The sequence below is a fragment of the Mirounga angustirostris genome, unplaced genomic scaffold (genome assembly GCF_029215605.1).
Source record: "Mirounga angustirostris isolate CCGP_5_RB_7025 unplaced genomic scaffold, mMirAng1.0.hap1 SCAF_15, whole genome shotgun sequence".
In the NCBI taxonomy this organism is placed as follows: Eukaryota; Metazoa; Chordata; class Mammalia; order Carnivora; family Phocidae; genus Mirounga; species Mirounga angustirostris.
The window spans coordinates 4,955,577-4,973,207 of NW_026991723.1; the positions used below are offsets into that span (position 1 = coordinate 4,955,577).

The following is a 17,631-nucleotide window of genomic DNA, read 5'->3' on the forward strand; positions in this document are numbered from 1 at the left end:
CTGTTTTTATTGTCTTAAATTCTTTCCAGTGAAAATGCCCAAATACCAAATATTCTTTCCAAGATAGTATAAAAAGTTCTCACGTCACCTAAGTTTTGTCCTAAAAATTCAACCATTGGTTATAATATTTGTGGATCAAATATGATAGGACGTCGTTAGGTTTTTTGGTTAACATTTTTAAGTCCTTTAAAGTCACGTCGACTTTCAGGAGAAACATTCCTTACAATATAAATGAACATCTAAACCCTTTCATGTTTCTTCGTAAGTGTTTAAAAACTTTGTGCTGTACTTTTCAATTGCTTTTCCATCATACAGTAGAGAGGGAATGAGGGAACTTTGTTTCCAAATTTGGGGTGGAGAAAATTGAGAAACTTAAAAAATTTGTGCCAAGTTTCAAAATAAATTATTTATTCACTCAAGAAATATTTATTAGCTATTGCTCCCCGGCCAAGCAGGGAGCCCGATGTGGGGCTCGATCCCAGGACCCTGAGATCATGACCTGAGCCGAAGGCAGATGCTTAACCATCTGAGCCACCCAGGCGCCCCAAGACTTTGCTTTTTAATAGGCATTATTTTTAGAGCAGTTTTAGGTTCTCAGAGAAATTAAGCAAAGTATAGCAGCCTATGGAGGAGCAACATTTACAGAATGAAGCTATGTGATTTTATGAGAATTACAGTATTTTGGTAATTCGTGCAAACAATGTATGAACAGAACAATTAAGAACAGGCACACTTGATTGCTCTGTGACCATTCTAACAATGTGAGTATAGTTTGTGGGATATTAGACTTTGCCCCTAGAATTGGGTATTTCAGATTTATGTGCCAGCCAGGCAGTTCTCCAGTTAATGAGCTGTGGATAGTTAAAATCTTTTTAAACAAAACGTGTAGGGCAACATCAATACTAAGATGAGTCAACAGCTGGCTTTCTCAAGTGCGTCCTTCCGGGGAGGAGCATGATAGGGTTTCGGATTTTTGCAGTCGTGTCTTTTACCCGCCAGCTCGCCAATACTGGTTTAAATGCTGCCCACAGACACAACATGGGTGCCGCGGCTGCTCACATGAAAACCAGTGGCCACGTTGAGCTGCTCTGCCCACAGTCGAGGTTTGCACGCACTGCACAGACGGTGTGCACTTTGTCCTCTGAAGAGTAGAATGTGTCTGTCTTGAGTACACAAGTCCCATCAGTTGTATCTGAAATACTCTGGTTTGGTGGGGCTCAAGGTAAAACACATTCACTAAATTAGAATGGCGGGGGCGGGAGAATGCCAATATTTAAAAATGCCCCAGGTGCTTTTTACTGGTGTTCAAGTTTGCTGACAGATGCTCACTGATGTCAGGGATTGGCAGGTCCTGCCTGGGGTCTGGGCAAGTCCTCAGCAGGTGCAGCATCCGGACCCCGTGCCACCCTTCAGCCAGAGCACCTCTGTGTCCTTCCGAGTCCTGTGGGGAAGCCACATAATTTCATGGGTGAAGAAAGGTCCCTTGAGCATCAGTGTCCAAGAAACTCTTGCTGTGCCTGTTTCCCCCTGAATTTGTATGGCACAGAATTGTACAATCTTGACACATCTAGAGATGATACTTTCTTCTCATGCAGAGATGTTGTATTCTTTCCGTTTGTAAATTCTTTCTGAAAAATATTCCAAGTGTGGTGGGTTGTTGACTTTTACTGATATGTGAAGGCAGGAGCAAGAATGTCTCCTGAAACCGTCCCCTTGTGCTGGTGCAGAACCCCCTTCTTTTTTTTCTTTTTTTAAAGATTTTATTTATTTATTTGACGGAGAGACACAGCGAGAGAGGGAACACAAGCAGGGGGAGTGGGAGAGGGAGAAGCAGGCTCCCCGCAGAGCAGGGAGCCCGATGCGGGACTCGATCCCAGGACCCCGGGATCATGACCTGAGCTGAAGGCAGTTGCTTAACCAACTGAGCCACCCAGGCGCCCCGCAGAACCCCCTTCTTTACCCGTATTCATATGTGTCTCACTGTCACATACCTGCCCCGCCCCTGGCCCGGAAATGAAGACGGCATGCTTTTCCTATCAGGATGAATTTGGCTGTTTCGATGGTATAAGCTCAATATGTGTCAAGATGAAATATAACTTAGATATGGAGATTTAAGAAAGTTGTTCTCCAACTTGTGGCCAATTTAATTCAGCACACATTTATCAGAGGCCTACCATGTGCCAGGCCCTGCGCTAGAAGCTGAGGAAATAAAGATAAATATTGGTTCTTTACAAAACCTGCTGATCCTACATGAGAAGCAGGATGATTCATTAAAATAGCACCAGTTGTAATTCTGGAATCACAGTCACCATTGGGTATCCGTGCCTTTTGCTGAATGTAAGTTTTGGGGGGACCTTAGTGGATAATAATTGGGATTTTTAAAATGTGGCCTTTCAAACAGGTGCAAATCCTTGGCTCCTTAGGGTGCGGAAGGAGGGCAACCCGTGAGAAAACTGGAACAGTTCTCCCCCAAGGCTGTGATTCCTCTGAGGTTTGGAAGTCACACAGCTTTGCATGATTTTAAAACCAGGAAGGAACAGACTTGAGGTTTTTGGCCAAGTGCTAGAGCTAAATTTCACAAAGAGGCTTCTTGACATATAGCTGGAGTAAAATCAGTGTAAAGATTAAGTGTTTATGTCTTTTCTTAGGGAAGTTATTTGAATCACAGCCTTTATTCTTAAGTAAATTCTCAGTTCTTGATAAAAAGAAAGACTTTGCTTTTTTTTTTTTTTAAAGATTTTTTATTTATTTATTTGACAGAGCGAGAGAGCACAAGCAGGGGGAACAGTAGAGGGAGAGGGAGAAGCAGGCTCCCCACCAAGCAGGGAGCCCGATGTGGGGCTCGATCCCAGGACCCTGAGATCATGACCTGAGCCGAAGGCTTAACCATCTGAGCCACCCAGGCGCCCCAAGACTTTGCTTTTTAATAGGCATTATTTTTAGAGCAGTTTAGGTTCTCAGTGAAATTAAGCAAAGTATAGGGATTTCCCATATTCCCCCTTTCCCCACCAATGCACGGCCTCCCCTATTATCAGCAATCACTCCCAGAGTGCTTCATTTGTTCAAACTGATGAACCTACATTGACACATCATTATCATTCAAAGTTCATGATTTATGTTAGGGGTCACTCTCGGTGTTGTATATTCTATGAGATTTGCCAGATGTATAAAGACATGTATCCCCCATGACCGGATCCTACAGAGTAGCTTCACTGCCCCCAAATCCCCTGCATTCCGCCTATTCATTCCTGTCTACTTCTTAAACACTGACAGCTACTGATCTTTTTACTGTCTCTATAATTTCGCTTTTTCCAAAATGTCATATAGTTGGAATCAAACAGTATGTAGCCTCTTCAAATTGGCCTCTTTCACTTAGTGATATACATTTAAGGTTCCTTCATGTTTTTTTCATGGCTTGATAGCCCATTTCTTTTTAGTGCGGAAAAGATTCCATTGTCTGGTTGTGCCACAGTTTCTTTATCCATTCACCTACTAAAGGACACTTTGATTTCAGGTTTTTGCAATTAACAAGTAAAGCTGCTATAAACAGTGCGTGCATGTTTCTGTGTGGACGTAAGTTTTCAACTCCTTTGGGTAAATACCAAGGAGTGCAATTGTTGGAATGCATGGTAGGAGTATATTTAGTTTTCTAAGAACCTGCCAAATTATCTTCCAAAAAGACCGTACCATTTTGCATTCCCACCAGCAATGAATGAGAGTTCCTTTTGCCCTCCATCCTTGCCAGCATTTCATGTCGGTACTGTTCCAGGTGATGGCCATGCTAATAGGTATGTGGTGGTATCTCATTGTTTTCATTTCCATTTCCCTGATGACATATGATGTTGAGCCTCTGGTCATATGCTTATTTGACATCTGCAAATCTTCTTTGTTGAGGTGCCTGGAAGTCTTTGGACCAATTTTTACATGGAGTTTTTTTTTTTTAATTGTTGAGTTTAAGAGTTCTTTTTATATTTTGGTGAACAGTTCTTTGTCAGATGTATCTTTTGCAAATATTTTCTCCCAGCCTGTGACTTGTCTTTTCATTTTCTTGACAGTGACTTTTGCAGAGGAGAAAATTTTAACTTTCATGAAGACCAGCTGGTCAATTCTTTCCTAGATCCTGCTTTTGGTGTTGTATCTAAGAAGTCATTGCCAAACACAGGTCATCTGGATTTTCTCCTGTGCTGTCTTTTGGGAGTTTTATCGTTTTGAATTTTACAGTTAAATCTGTGATTGATTTGAGCTAATGTTTGTGAAAGGTGAAAGGTCTGTGTCTAGACTCATGACTTTGCATGTGGGCGTCCCATTGTTCCCAGACCATTTGTTGAACAGACTGTCTTTGCTCCTTTGTCAAAAGGGCCCACTTCTGGGCTTTATTCTGTTCCATTGATCTGTTTTGTCAGTTCTTTTGCCAATACCACATTGTCTTGACTGCCATAGCTTTGTAGTAAGTCTGGAAGCTAGGTGGTGTCAGTCCTCTAACTTTAATATTCTGTTGGCTATTCTGGGTAGTTTTTCCTTGCCACATGAACTTTAGAATTGGTTTGTTGATATCCATCAAATAACTTGCAGGGATGTTGATTGATATTGCCTTGAACTATAGACCAAATTGGAAACACTGACATCTCAACAGTATTGAATCTTCCTATCCTTGAATGTGGACTATCTCTCCATTTATTTAGTTCTTGGATTTTATGCATCAGTGTTTTGTAGCTCTCCTTGTATAGATTGTGTACACATTTTGTTAGATGAATGCCCAAGTATTTCATATTTGTGGATGCTCATGTAAATGGTGGTGTGTTTTTAATTTCAAGTTCAACCTGTTCATTACTAGTATACAAGAAAGCAATCGACTTTTATATATTAACCTTATATCCTGTGGGCTTGCTATAATTGCTTATTAGTTCCAGGTTTTTGTTTTTGTTTTGTCAACTGTTTTGGATTTTCTGCATAGATGATCATGTCATTTGTGAACAAAGATTTCTTCCTTCCCAGTCTATATCCCTTTTATTTCCTCTTCTTGTCTAATTGCATTAATTAAGACTTCCAATAGGATGTTGAAAAGGAATGGGGAGAGGGAACATTCTTGTCTTGTTCCTGATCTTAGTGGGAAAGGTTCAAGTTCTTACCGTTAAGTATGATTTAACTTTGTTTTCAGTAGATATTCCTTTTCAAGATGAGGAAGTTCCCCTCTATTCCTAGTTTAAGAGTTTTTATGACAAATGGGTGTTGGATTTGTCAAATACTTTTTTTTCTGCATCTATTTATATGATTGTGTAATTTTTCTTCTATAGCTTATTGATGTGGTGGATTACATTAATTGCTTTTTGAATGTTGAATCAGTCTTGCATACCTGGGTTAAATTACACCTGTTCATGATGTGTAATTCTCTTTATACATTGTTGGATTCAATTTGCTAATATTTTGTTGAGGATTTTGCTTCTATGTTTATGAGAGATATTGGTCTATAGGTTTCTTGTAATATTTATGACTGGTTTTGGTATTAGGGTAATTCAATTGTCATAAAGTGAATTACAAAGTATTCCTTCTGCTTCTAGCTTCTGAAAGAATTTGTAGAGAATTGGTGAAATTTCTTCCTTAAATATTTGGTAGAACTTACCACTGAAGCCATCTGGACATGGTGCTTTCTGTTTTGGAAAGTTATTAATTATAGATTCAAATTCTTTAATAGATATAGGCCTATACAGATTGTCATCTTTCTAGTGTGAATTTGGCAGATTGTATCATTTAGGGATTAGTTCATTATCTAGATTATCAAATTTGTGGGTATAAAGTTGTCTATATTATTTCTTTATTATCCATTTTAATGTCCACAGGATCTCTAGTGATGTTCTTTCTTTCATTTCTGATATTAGTAATTTGTGACCTCTCTCTTTTTTTTAAGCTAGCCTGGCTAGAATCTTTTACTGACCTTTTCAAAGGGCCAGCTTTTGATTTTGTCCATTGATTTCCCATTTTCAATTTTATTGATTTGTGCTCTAACAAGAAGACTTTCAAAAGTGATTTTGTGCTTTTGAGTTGCAGATTTTCTGGAACTTCAAAGCCAGATCATTAGTCAGGGAGCTCTTTTTATTAACAAATATTTGCCCAGTTACATCTTCTCTACCATTTGGATTCAGCATTTCGAATATACTATTTTGTAATTTAAAAATTTCTCAAAAATATGTAAGACATTTTACAAATGCTTTGATCTAAAAAAGGAAACACTACCAGTATGAATTCACTCAGCTGGAGGGAATATGAGGTATAATTTAATTATAAGAACAATAATTATTTCAAATTTATACTTAATAATAGTTGCAATTAATGAGTATTAGTTTGCTATATCACACCACTAAAATTAATGGCAAATTGTTTTTGTAGTGTTACCATTTGACTTACAATAAAAAGTGAATCCTTCAATGCTGAGGAATAATTTTACAGGCAACATCTGGATCTAGATCTATTCATTAAATAGCTCTGATTTAATACAGTGAACCTAAACCAAACCTTTGGAATAATTCATGACATAGGTTACGATAGGAAAGGAAGCCTAGGGCGCCTGGGTGGCTCAGTTGGTTAAGCGACTGCCTTCGGCTCAGGTCATGATCCTGGAGTCCCGGGATCGAGTCCCACATCGGGCTCCCTGCTCGGCAGGGAGTCTGTTTCTCCCTCTGACCCTCCCGCCTCTCATGTGCTCTCTCTCATTCTCTTTCTCTCAAATAAATAAATAAAATCTTTAAAAAAAAAAAAAAAGAAAGGAAGCCTAGAAGTAAAAACAAGAGTGCTTAACTTTGGACTGTGCTAATGGGTAAGCATGCACTCTCTCCACGGGTGAAATAAATAAATTAGCGAGGAACTTGGAGTAATTTGCCCTTTCTGACTTTGTTCTCACAGAGATTTAACTATATTCCATTACTGGCATCATAACTTATTGGAACAGACAAGAAATCTGAAATCACCTCTGCTTTCCTCCACCTGATTTCCTAACAGGCTGGCTTTGAGGATCATGAAACTAAGCAACTCAGACCCACAGTTGTTCAAACTCATGGGATGCCCAATTGGTGCCAAGTATAGACCCACATGGGGTAATTGCAGATCTGAACACACAGCAGCACGTATTTTCAGGGGCAAGTGAGGGTGGGGGTGGGTGAGATGGAGCTGGAGAATTATGTAAGGGTCACTAGAGCATCCTGCATGCCATGCTTACAAACTTGGAATGTCCTATAGATTATCAGGGGGGCATTACCTCTTCTCCACTATGTGTGTACCAGAGGGTTGGAAACTGGCCAGTGCCCCCAAAGACTTGGCCAAGTTCAGCACTGTGGTCCAAAGTGCTGAAGACATGGATCAGGACCCTGTATGGATTGGGATTCTGTAAGCACACACCTCGGGAAAGGTGGGGAGGGGGCCCCAGATGTTCACAAAGCTCTCAGAGTCCTTGATGGGCCACCAGGAATGGTGGATATTGGAGCAGCGACCTAGCTCTGGGCCTCGATCCTCCTGAGAGAGAAAGATTCCCGGGTATCTTCAGGTTCTTCTGAGTTCAGATGCTCTTGCTGGTCCAGTGGCCAAGGGGCACCACTGCATGGGTCTGGGCCTTGATTCGAGCTGCCCATGTGGGAGGAGCAAGTAGGGCCAGAAGTCGAGGGGACTTTGTGTCATACTTTCTCTTCCATTCCAGGGTCTGAAGTCCGTTATGATATGTTGAAGGGTGAAAAACAAGCAACAAACAAACATGAATTTTCTGTGTTGAGGAATTTTTAATCTCATCCAGAAGATAATGCACCCTGAAAATACACCATTTATACACAATCGAGTATAAACTGAATTTGAAGTGCCAAAGAAACCAGAGCAAATGTATTACCAATGGGCTGTGGTTAACTAAGGGAGTCTGTCTGGAGTAGTTTTCTGTTTGTGGGGAGGGGTAGATTTAAGTAGTTTTAGAAGGAGGTCAAGAGCCTGGAAAACCCTCAGATCAGCTCACTTAGATTGGGAGGCCAAAGCCAGTTATATTTCCCCCAGTTGTGTGAAGTTCCGAATTTCTAAGATTTCACCTGGAAAAATATATAATTTTCAAAAACAGAAGCTGAAATATTGTTATAATCTCAGTCTAAGGCTGTTCTGTAGGTAAGACATACAATAGGCTTTTGATTAAAATGGCGTTGTAACAGGTACAACTAGTGAGAAAAGGTTTGAGTATTTCATAAATATGAATTTATTATATCAGAATGCACACAAGGATGTTCCTAGCACTCTGATCTGAGTCATACATAAATCATGAACAATTGTGGTGTATTTGTTTTTTCTCTAAAACACATGACAATGGACCATCACTTTTCCTTTAGAATTCTTAAGCTTCTCCGAGAACCTCACTTTGAGTACATTTGAACCACTGAAGGATGAGTGCATTTCAAAATTAAGATTATTCCATAGAATCACTCTCATTAATATGAGTGGTTATTATGAAGGGAAATAAAATTGTTTTAGCTTAACTGTAATATTCTCTATTTTCATATGTTATTTCTCATAAGCTTATTATTTGTACTCAACTTGCTTTTCCCTCTAAGTGATAAATAGTGGTTCTTTAAAATTGTTTTGCCATCTCACTTGTTAAAAACCATAATTTGTGAATAATTCTTGTAGCTTTGAAACATTTCAGGAATCATCTATATTTTTTTTGGATAGAGATAATATTTATCATATTATTCATAAGAATGATACTCATTTAGTCGGATTCAAGTGTTTTATAATGATGCCAAGAAAAAGAAAATTAAGTTGGGTCTTGACCATTTTTGCTTCAGGAATCTTAGTAGAAAATATAGACATTTCAAGTTGAAAACAAAGATAATGGAGGTTTGGGATGGCTCCTGAGCCTTCACCTCACATGGACTAAGTTTCGTTAGAAACACACTGAATGCCTGAAAAGCACTGTGCAAATCCAGAGTATCTCCTCTCTAGGTTCCCTGTAAGGATGTGACCACTGTTTTTTGACCACACATATTCTCAACTTTTACTATGTTGGCATAGATTGGAACACTGTTTTTGAAGCTTCTAAGTTAGGGTTATAAAGAAAATTGTCATTTTAAAATAAATTTTATAAATTGTTCTTCCAAGAAAGATTACAGCACAAAAGCTATTACTTTCTTTTTTTAAAGACTAAGCTTCATATGCCTTCTTTGAAGAAAGAATAAAAAATGACAATATGGTTTGGAACCTTGAACACTGACTTTTACATCTCTGTATGGGGAAAATGTCCTTATAGCATCTTTTTTTTTCTTTTAAGGATTTTATTTATTTATTTGACACAGAGAGAGACAGTGAGAGGAGGAACACAAGCAGGGGGAGTGGGAGTGGGAGAGGGAGAAGCGGGCTTCCCGCGGAGCAGGGAGCCCGACATGGGACTCGATCCCAGGACCGTGGGACCATGACCTGAGCCGAAGGCAGATGCTCAATGGCTGAGCCACCCAGGTGCCCTGTTATAGCATCATTTGAAGGAACTTAAAAAGTGTGTCTTACCATAGTGAGAATAATAAAAACAAATACTTTTAATCCTCAGCAGTCCTCTTAGTGTGTGAGTCCCCCATTGTACCCCCTGCCATATTGCTGTGTGACTTCCATTGTATAATTGTGTGACTCCCCCCTGTACAGTTGTGGGGGTTAACTCTCCATTGTATAATTATGGGATATCATCATTGTCCAGTTGTGTGATTCCCCACTGTACAGTTGTGTCTCTTCATTGTCCAGTTGTGTGACCCCCTGTTGTCCAGTTGTGTGATTTCCCATTGTCCAGCTGTGTGTCTCTTCACTGTACAGTTGTGTGTCTCTTCATTGTCCTGTTGTGTGATTTCCCATTGAACTGAGGAGAGAACCAAGGCTTAGAGAAGGGTGAGTGACACTCCCAAGAGTAGGCAAACCTGATAAATGCCAACCCCACCCAAGTCCAGTTCCAAAATCTATGCTAGCTTCTCATTCAGTTTCCAACTTCAGGGGAGACCATAAGTGGTGAGATGACAATAGTGTGAACAGAGGGGACGGAGAGGGTGGCATCAGGACAGATCCCTAAAGGACACTGTGTGGGGCCAGGGCTGGGAAGAGAGAAGGCTTCCTGAGACACACAGTTAATGGGAATAATCCTCTCTTGCCCTCAGTCTGCTATGTGACTTCAAGGTGGTGGTGAGGTCTCCAGAAACCCTCTGCATACGGGGAGAATAATGCAGGTCTGCTCAACATGCTGCTCCCCCTGAGAGATTTCTAGGCTAATACTTAAGTTAGCTCAGTTGACTGTGAACTGTAGATAACCCTCCTCCTCTGGAGTTTTCTGAAGTACGAATAATACCCCAGTAATAACTCAACACTTTGTGCTTCCAGTGCACACACCATCACAGGGACTTCTGACGCCTTCCTTGTGCCACAGACCCCTTTGGTACTTTGTTGAAGTCTGTGTCCCCTTCTCAGAGCAATGTGTAAAACATATATATATGTCAGTTACAGTGAAGCACTGATGTCAATAAATTAGAAATAGTAATATAATAAGTCTCCTTAGTTATTAGCACATTAAATAACAAAATCTACTGGTGAGTAGAATAAATAACGATTATTTTGAAGTAAGGAAGAACATGAATGATATTTCTAGATATCTGTGACAATGATTGCTATAAGAATATCTGTAACTTATGATGGTAACAAACAAACAACAAAGCATGAGCACTACTGAAAATGCTGTGGTTTGTCTATGCTCATGATTAAAGAAAATGCTGAATTTCAGCTGGGGGTTTAATGAAAATAAAGATGTAGTTTTTCTCTGTCTTCACAAGCTCCTTAAATCATATCTGTACCCCATGTTATGAACTCCTGAGTCATGGTTCCTCAATTCAATTTCTATGAAAAAGCCTCTTGGGCTTTTGATTGGACTCCTAATGAATCTTTAGATCAAACTGGGGATGATTGAGACTTTAAAAATACTGTCTTCCTGGTTGTGATCACTGGAGTCTGTATTTTAGATTTTTTTTTTTGAGAGAGAGAGAGAGAATGAGAGACAGAGAGCATGAGAGGGAGGAGGGTCAGAGGGAGAAGCAGACTCCCCGCCGAGCAGGGAGCCCGATGCGGGACTCGATCCCGGAACTCCAGGATCATGACCTGAGCCGAGGGCAGTCGCTTAACCAACTGAGCCACCCAGGCGCCCTGGAGTCTGTATTTTATGCAGTTTTGCTTTAATGTCTTTCAATACAGTTTTTATAATAATACCCATAAATGTTTTGCACAGTTTTGTAAGATTCATTCTTAGATACTTTATGTGTTTTGTTATTAGTTGCTATTCTATTTATCATCTAACCCCAGCTAGAGTTTAAAATGAAATCAGTTTTGGGATATTGAGCTATTAAGCCAGTCAGGTACTTAATTTTGGATTTTCTACCTCCACAATCGTATCGTCTGAAAGTGGTGACAGTTGCTTTTTTTTTTTTTCCCCAATTCTTTTAGTTTTTAAATGTTCTCTTATGTACCGATAGGACTTTGAGAGCAGCTTTCAACAGAAGCGGTGATGCCTATTAAAGTCTTCTTCCTGATTTTAAAGGGAATAATTCTAATAGTTATCCATTGAGGGGCAATGGGCTGGAACAAACTTTTAGTAGCTAGCAAGAGCCAATCGTTAACTTTTCATGAATTTTGTAAGCCAGTTGTTAAAACACAGTCATTATTAAAGATTAAGTTATATAAAGTTACAATTAAGTAAATCATGCTAAAAACAAAGGTAAATTCTCCAAACTCACCACTTATTACTCTATTTCATGGCATCTTACTATTACCTATGCTCTTGAGGTTATTTCGGTCTCTTGGATCTGCGTGGTGGAAATACTATAGAATGACGTGACACGTGTGAATCTCCAGTTCCATGGTTGGTGACATCACGCTGACAGCTTGGAATTGCCTATGATGGGAGTATTTGCACCATGGAAGATGGCAAATGCTACCAATCAGGGCTTTAAGAGCCTGTTGTTAAACATTTACTAACACACATCTGATGGAGACTGATGTTTGCCGCAGGTTCTAGCATTTTCTTAGCCTGTTAACTAAAAAGGAAGGGAAGAAGGAAGGAGAGGAGGGAGAGTAGGAAGGAAGCAGGAAAGGAGGAAGGGAAGAAGATGGGAAGGCCTGGAGCAGGGGGTTCATCTGAATTTGGTATTTTCCGCACAGATAACTGTGATGTTCCGCTGGCGTCCACCTTGCCGCGAGAGTCCTTCAGCAGCTCGTCGGAGCTGTCCAGCAGCCACGGCCCGGGGTTTGCAAGTCTTAATCGCAGAGATGGTGAGTCCGATACCGTCTTGTTGTTAATCCATCATGATTCTTTCTCAGAGAGAACAACGATCATTCTTACTTAATATTCATTCTCATGGTTCAAAAAGTAATTATATTGCAGTTTAATGAAGATGAAGCAGCAGGTTCAACATTTTATCATTTGCTAGCTTCTTCATCTTTAGTATTCATCTTTTTTGTTTGTTCTGACATTTCCCTTGCCTGTTGATGGCCTGCAAATGATCATAAATGAGATGCAAATCAGAAGGGAATTATTGCAGGCTCTGGAATATTTCCTATTTTATCATCCTTTTTTAGTTTTAGAGCACTCTATGGATGGGTGACTAGTCAAGTACGCTTATCGTGGGTAACTAAAACAACAAACGAACGAGCCAACGTCACGGGCACTGGGGAACACCAGCAAGCCACTGGCTGGCATCAGTGAAATGTGAAGCTGCCCACAGGATAGTGATGGGGAGACAGCTCCATCCCAGGACCTGGCCTGGGAGGAGCCTGGGCAAAGGCTCTTGTTAAAAATAGATTCTCTTCATATCCGTGGGAAGAGAGCTTACTTTTTGAAGAGGTATTCATTCATTCTTGCTCCTTGAGTGTCATGGACTAAGTTACTTTCCCTTTTGCACGAATAATAGTTCAGCAGATTGAATAAGCTAATACATACGCTGAAAACTCAAATGTTTTACTGCCTTTGAAAGGGATGGATTAACTCTTTTGGTGAATGATTCATTCAGAAAGTAAAATTTTAAATTGACTGTGTCCCATGTAAATGTAAATTCTGAAGATATTACTATGGAATGGAGCATTTTCCTCCCTTAATTTGGTATTTCTAAGATTACAGTTTAAGTATAGCTTGAGTTTTATTGTGTCCTCAAAAATCAAATGCGGGAACCCCACAAATGATCAAATAGACTGGTAGGGCAGAGTAAGGACACAGTGAAGGATTTTGGTGAGTATAGGTGGCGAGAGCATGCCCACTGATGACCACCTTCATGGCCTTTTACTATGAAGAAGCACTTCTGGCCAGATAATTACTCCTCCAGATATTTACGAAGCATCAGTCATGATAACTTTCAGTACTTCAGTGAATATATCTTCTCATTGAAGCCAGTTTTCAATTAATAATTAAATGATCAAATTTACTATTTTTGGTCTGGTGGTTACTCTAATACCAGCTTAACATCTAAACTTTCCAGTGGTTGCCCAAAGACTGTGAAAACTAAATAAGCACCATACTTAATTAGTTTAAAGGATCCCAAGGGGCCTGTGTATTGTGTTTCTGATTTGCATACACAGAATATCTTTATGATTCAGGCCTCCGGTCCTGTCAGCGTGGTGGCACTGGAAAGTTTATAAACATCGGAAGGGAAAATCCCAATGTTTAAGATGAATTTATTTCCATTACATTTAATTAAAAAATAAATAACTTAGAATATGAAAAGCAACCATTGTAAAATGGTAAGTATAAAATGTGTTTACTATATTCAGATCTCTCTTTGCGGATTTAAATTAATGTTTTTAAGAGCATGGCGATCAGGGGCACCTGGGTGGCTCCGTCTTTAAGCGTCTGCCTCCGGCTCAGGTCATGATCCTGGGGTCCTGGGATCGAGCCCCACATCGGGCTCCCTGCTTGGTGGGAGGCCTGCTTCTCCCTCTCCCTCTCCCCCTGCTTGTGTTCCCTCTCTCGCTGTGTCTCTCTCTGTCAAATAAATAAATAAAATCTTAAAAAAATAAAAAAGAGCGTGGCAATCAACTGACGAGGTTCTTTCTTGTGGTTCTTGCTACTCTGATTGTGTACAATACACATTTCACTAAATATTCCTTCATTTTACCATCTGATTTCATACCCATTCCTAAAGCAAGATTCAGACAGCACAGTTTATCAGTATTCCTTCTGAAGGATTATCTATGAATATTTTCTGTTAAAAGCCAGCATCCCAGGGGCGCCTGGGTGGCTCAGTGGGTTGAGCATCTGCCTTCGGCTCAGGTCATGATCCCGGGGTCCTGGCATCGAGCCCCGCATTGGGCTCCCTGCTCAGAGGAGAGCCTGCTTCTCCTTCTGCCCCTCACCCCGCTTGTGTGCTCTCTCCCTTTCTCTCAAATAAATAAATAAAATCTTAAAAAAAATAAAAGCCAGCATTCCAGATTCTTTCCTGACATTTCTTTTGCCTTTGTAAATGCTGGAGAACAGATTAGTTCATTTCAGTTTAGGATATTATGATGTAAAATGTGGATTGTATAAAATGTGGATGATTATAATAATGATGATGATTCTTCATATGTAGTAGTTTCAGCTTTTTTGAAAATTCAGTGCATGACCTGGTGATGGAAATCATGTTAGACTACCTGATTATATGGTTAAAATATCCTTGGTCTATGTTATGGTACCTGGAGGTTGTAAAGAAGGTGGTCTGTCTTACCTCCCTAGTTTCTTATTTTGCCCAGCAGTGTTTGAGCTTTCAAATATTTTTATGGAAAAATAGAAACATCTGAACTATCATGGCTCCTGCCAGGGATTTTATATGTAGCTGATTACTGCATCTACCTGATGTATAGGGTAGTGAGAGAATAGTCAGTACATAATTTTATTTTATTTTTATTATTTTTAAAGATTTTATTTACTTAATTTAGAGAGAGAGAGAGAATGCGAGTGAGAGGAGGAGCAGAGGGAGAGGGACTAGCAGACTCCACGCTGAGTACAAAACCCAACACGGGGCTCCATGTCACGCCCCTGGGATCATGACTTGAGCCGAGATCAACAACTGAGAATTTACTTAGGAATAAAGGCTGTGATTCAAATAACTTCCCTAAGGAAAGACAAAAACACTTAATCTTTACATTGATTTTCCCTCCAGTCACGTTCAACTGCATTGCCCCTTCTAGGAATTTCCTTTTTTTTCTGCCCAGGATTCCTGGCAATTGAGGTACCAGCTAAGGTGACCTTCATGTCTGCCAAAGTGGTAAGGCCCAGTTAGCAATCGTTGACGAGGCACCTGGGATTCCCTACTGGTACATAGGTGCCATATTGAAATCAACACAGGAGTCCTGAACCGCATGTTTCATGTGTGACCCAGGAAGACCATAGCCAGGGACGAAGGCTACTGGCTCCTCTCCGTGGGCCCTGTGGTCACCTGCTCTGCTACCATGAACGTGGAGGGAGACCTGCCTGGACTAGGGGCTGACGGGAGGTGGTGGAGTGGGCTTTGCTCTGACACGTTCAAGTGCAATCCCTTGAATGCCCCCACCCCGAGTGCTGCTCGTCAGCAGCATGCACATTTTGCCAGGCTCAAGCCTCACCCTTTTTGCATTCATTATGATATTCTATTTTGTATAGCAGGTAATTGGTACACGACTCTTTTCATCGGAGGCTCTCACGGCGTGCTTACAAATTGTTACGAATTAAGCCGTACAACATCCTTAAAGAAAATGCAAGTTTTAGCATCAGTGGGAATTTTTTTTTTTCCAGAGGCATTTGGCTGACAAGCAGTCACAAATGGGTGGATAATTTAGTTGTCATGGTTTTATTTCTGAGCATCTCACCCTTGCATTTCCTGACATGATCCTCCACCATATTTATTTTTTTTAAAAAGGAGACATTGCCTTGAGAGCAAGCAGCGGAGCATCCGTGGGGAGTGCTGGGGGCGGTGGAGCTGACCGTGCTGGCCTGGCCTCCTGGTCTTCCAGGCGGCCTGGACTCCCCACTGGTCTGCACACAGCAGAGGGAGGTGCCGCTGTTCAGACAGGCCTCAAGGATGATCGGATATCCTGTCTGTTCTGCATAACTCAGGGGGCTGCTGAGATGATGCTTTCATAGAATGAGGATACATCCCAGAGCCGCGCTCCTTGTAAACCTAGAGATTTCACGGGACATGAATAAGCTCAGTCACACATTTTATTCAGTCATAAATGAGGGATTTATGACTTGTTTAGATTCTTATAGGCTTGCTGGGCAATTCTTGTTCTGTTTCTAAGGTGAGAAATTAGCAGAATCATCTTACGGTTTTGTCAGTGCAGAACTTCAAACGAATCAGAGCTGGAGAACCTTGGATCAGCTCAGATCTCAGTGGTTCTCTACTCTATGTTCCTTTAACAAGTGATCAGGAATCGATGTGAGAACAGCAAAACAAAACACACAGGATTGACAGATTTTTGTTTATTTTATGCAGAAAGAGCCGCAGTCGGAATGCTCGGTGCCTAAGGGCACGGCAAGTTGTCCCTGGGGAGGGTGCACACATGAATGCTTACAGGGTGCTTTCTTTTCCTCGAGATCACTGGCATTTAATACAAACTCAGATTGACCGGTGAACACATATTTTTATTTAACTTCTGAAGGGTCTGTTTACAAGGCCATTTTAGGGTATCTTCACATTGCACAGGAATGTGGTTTACAATTAGACAGCTGCGGCTGACTTTTCCCTTCTGGATGCATTTTGTGGGAAACGTCCTGTCCCCCCGCTCAGGCTGCTAGCAGAGTGCAGGAAGCCACGGGAAGGGAAGCAGAGCACACCTAGGCAAGCCCAGAGGCGGGGTTTCTGGGCTTACTCCATCCCGATAGCTAGAAATGCTACCAGGAGGTAGCTGGAATTGCCTCCTAAGGAATCAGAACTGCAGCAAATGCTTTAATCCCCTCAGTAACATGGGCAGGGTCTGACCCAGGCTTCAGCGTGTGCAGCGCGAGGACCTCTGAGTGGGGAGGTCAGGGGGGCACCCACCCACGGAGCCCGGCTGCCTCCCGGGCCCCCTTTCCTGGGGATGTCGGTCATCTCCCTGGGGAAGGCAGCAAGGGGTTCCTGCTTCTCTCCTGCTCTTCCCTTGCACGCTGGGCCCCGCCTGGAACTTGGAGTAAATCTTCTGTGGACTGAGATGCGTGTAAGTGAGGAAAGAGCACCCATCGCTGGATGAGATCCCATTTGGGACAATGGAGTAATGATCGTGGGGAGAGACTTCCCTTGGCAACAATTGCAGCTTAGCCATTTATCCGCTCTGCATATAGATGCCCTGAGGATGGGTGGGTCTGTTCACTTCAGATTAACCCACTTGACTTTTGTTTCCATGGATATCTTTTTTTTTTTTTTTCCAAATTCAAGTTAGTTAACATATAGGGTTGTATTAGTTTCAGCGGTAGAATTTAGTGATTCATCAGTTGCATACAATATCATGTGCTCATTCCATCCTGTGCCCTCCTTAATGCCCATCTCCCAGTGACCCCATCCCCTCACCACCCTCCCCTCCAGCAACCTTCAGTTAGTTCCCTAGAGTTAAGAGTCTCTCACAGTTTGCTGCTCTGGTATTTGTTGAAGGTTGAAGAAGGCATAAGCTTTG

The 17,631-nt window shown here is 41.2% G+C and overlaps 1 protein-coding gene across 3 annotated transcripts in view; it reads left to right on the forward strand.

Annotated features, from left to right (window-relative positions):
- The window catches only part of LOC123850220 (contactin-associated protein-like 3), a 177,395-nt gene that overhangs the window by 18,955 nt on the left and 140,809 nt on the right, over positions 1–17,631 (forward strand). For all 3 annotated transcript variants that reach the window (XM_064580022.1, XM_064580024.1, XM_064580023.1), the window contains exon 2: positions 12,196–12,306. In XM_064580022.1, the coding sequence (XP_064436092.1) occupies positions 12,196–12,306 (111 nt within the window). The remainder of the gene's footprint in view (positions 1–12,195; positions 12,307–17,631) is intronic.